A 2,146-nucleotide genomic window follows, 5' to 3' on the forward strand; every position below is an offset into this window, starting at 1 on the left:
AAAAAGAAAAAGAAAAACCAACCGCCCAACCTAACCTGTTACACTGGGGGGAAAAACACTGGCAACAAGGTGGGTCCTAGTGCCTCAGCCAGATACTGGCCCAAGATGAGAACAAGCCTGGTGAAACTGGGTGCAGGGGAGGAGCAGTCAGTGGGGAGCAGGACTCACTCCGTCCCAGCAGGCTGGACCTCGGCATCCACATGCGTGACCCACCCATCATCCATCCCTCAAGAAAAGCGAGGCTGCTAAGCTCACGTGTGGGGCAGAGTTCAGAACTGTCCAGACTGGGCAATACTGCCCCGGGAGACCACTGGAGTGATCCAAGGAGGGGTTGCAAAAGCAGACCTACAGCACAAAAGTTTTCAACTGCCAGTGGGACATGCTGAGTGGTACTTTACTCTGAAAAGGGGCAGTCGGCCAAATTCGCTTGGCATCCTCTGCTCCACATGGCTTATGGGGTCATCCCTGGGACACTCACAGCATCAAACTGAGTGAAAAACGACTCCGGCTTCTTCTCTATGTTCTCTGTGTCCACCTTCACATCCACCATGGGGTTGAGATTCTGGGCGCGCTCCAAGGACGCTTCAGCCCTGTTTCGGCCAACAGACCCAGTCTGGATCAGGAACTGAGCTCCAGAGTCTTCCGGAGAGACCTGCCATGAGATAACTACCGAAGTAAGAAAGGCTCAGAAACAATGACCCTCTGCCTTTTGAGGGGCCAGCTTGAACACCACACCTTTACTGCAGGTATTACTGGACCAACAGCAATCTGCCTCAACTCCCTATTGTCTTTCCTCTTGAGCCTCTGCAACAGTAAACTTTGTAAAAAGCTGTTCACTGATGGTTAAAGAGCACCCCCTTGTGTTTCCAAACGATCATTTACTCTAAATAAAAAAGTCTGCTTTCTTCTTCCATCTCATTTTGTAACTTGGAACAAAATGACATGGAAATAACTATGTTAGTAAGCACATCAGTAGTCTAAGAGACCAAGATGCTGCCTACAAACGGTTCATACTCGGGGAAAAAGCAGGTGGGGCTGGCACAGCGGGATTTTACCCAGAATGCTCCATGGCAACAGAGCAGCACCTCAAAGACGAAACGGCATCATCACCCAGCAGTCACCAGGACAATGGCCAATTCTGTACTGCCCGCAGAGCATTTTGTACCATCAGCCACCTAAATTTAACCAGCAACGTCTGCAAGGGAACCTGCTTCACCAAGGACAGGGCTTACCAGAAGTCACCTCGTCTCCAGACCAGCACACACTCGTCCTTGCCTCCTTTCCTCCACTTCAAGGAAATGAGCCTCTTGAACAGGGACCCTGCCCCACCCTGCCCTGCGGCTTCCAGGAAGGTGTTCAGATGAGTGTCACTGAGAGCTCTGGAAAATCAATCACATCTAATGTGTGACCTGAAACAGGTTACTTACCTCCAAGTGTTTAACCCTTGTATGCAAAACAAAGACGTCATAATACACTTACTAATCACTTGACAAAAGTCAGCCATTGTTACTGGTCCAGAGACCCGAACCCGCCAGGCTCACTGCGTCCTTGACCTCTGCGCTCCTGGTTTTGCTGCTGCCTCCCTGTCCCCGCCACTGGCAATTCTGATCTCTATCCCAAGACCTTTGAGGTGTGGTTGTTCCAAGGTCCCTGCGCAGGACACTCATCTTTTCACCCTGCATAGCTCCGTGAACCACTTCCACAGCTCTTAGTTTCTTTCTCTTTTTTAAATCATTTTATTGGGGGCTCATACAACTCTTCACAGTCCATCCATCCATCGTGTCAAGCACATTTGTTGCCCGCATCATTCTCAAAACATCTGCTCTCCACTTAAGCCCCCGGCACCTCTTGGCTTCTATCCCAATCATGCCTACAGCTTCAGCTTGACCTATCCAGGCCGTCTTTCTTTCTTTCCCTCCAATTGACATTCCATTTTAAAAAATCATTGTATTGGGGGCTCTTACAGCTCTTATCACAATCCATCCATCCATCCATCCATTGTGTCAAGCACATTTGTACGTATGTTGCCATCATTGTTTTGAAAACATTTTCTTTCTACTTGAGCCCTTAGTATCGGCTCACTTTCCCTCCCTCCCTCCTTCCCTCCCTCAAGATCCCTTGATGGTTTATAAATTACTATTTTTTT

At 49.0% G+C, this 2,146-nt stretch overlaps 1 protein-coding gene across 1 annotated transcript in view; it reads right to left on the reverse strand.

The window, feature by feature from the left end:
• The window catches only part of SAE1 (SUMO1 activating enzyme subunit 1), a 61,929-nt gene that overhangs the window by 35,369 nt on the left and 24,414 nt on the right, over window positions 1-2,146 (reverse strand). Inside the window, exon 3 of the mRNA XM_004710400.2 lies at window positions 479-652. Within this exon, the coding sequence (XP_004710457.1) occupies window positions 479-652 (174 nt within the window). The remainder of the gene's footprint in view (window positions 1-478; window positions 653-2,146) is intronic.

This window comes from Echinops telfairi, unplaced genomic scaffold, assembly GCF_000313985.2.
Source record: "Echinops telfairi isolate 266 unplaced genomic scaffold, ASM31398v2 ScPeMD7_655;HRSCAF=1070, whole genome shotgun sequence".
NCBI classification, from domain to species: Eukaryota; Metazoa; Chordata; class Mammalia; order Afrosoricida; family Tenrecidae; genus Echinops; species Echinops telfairi.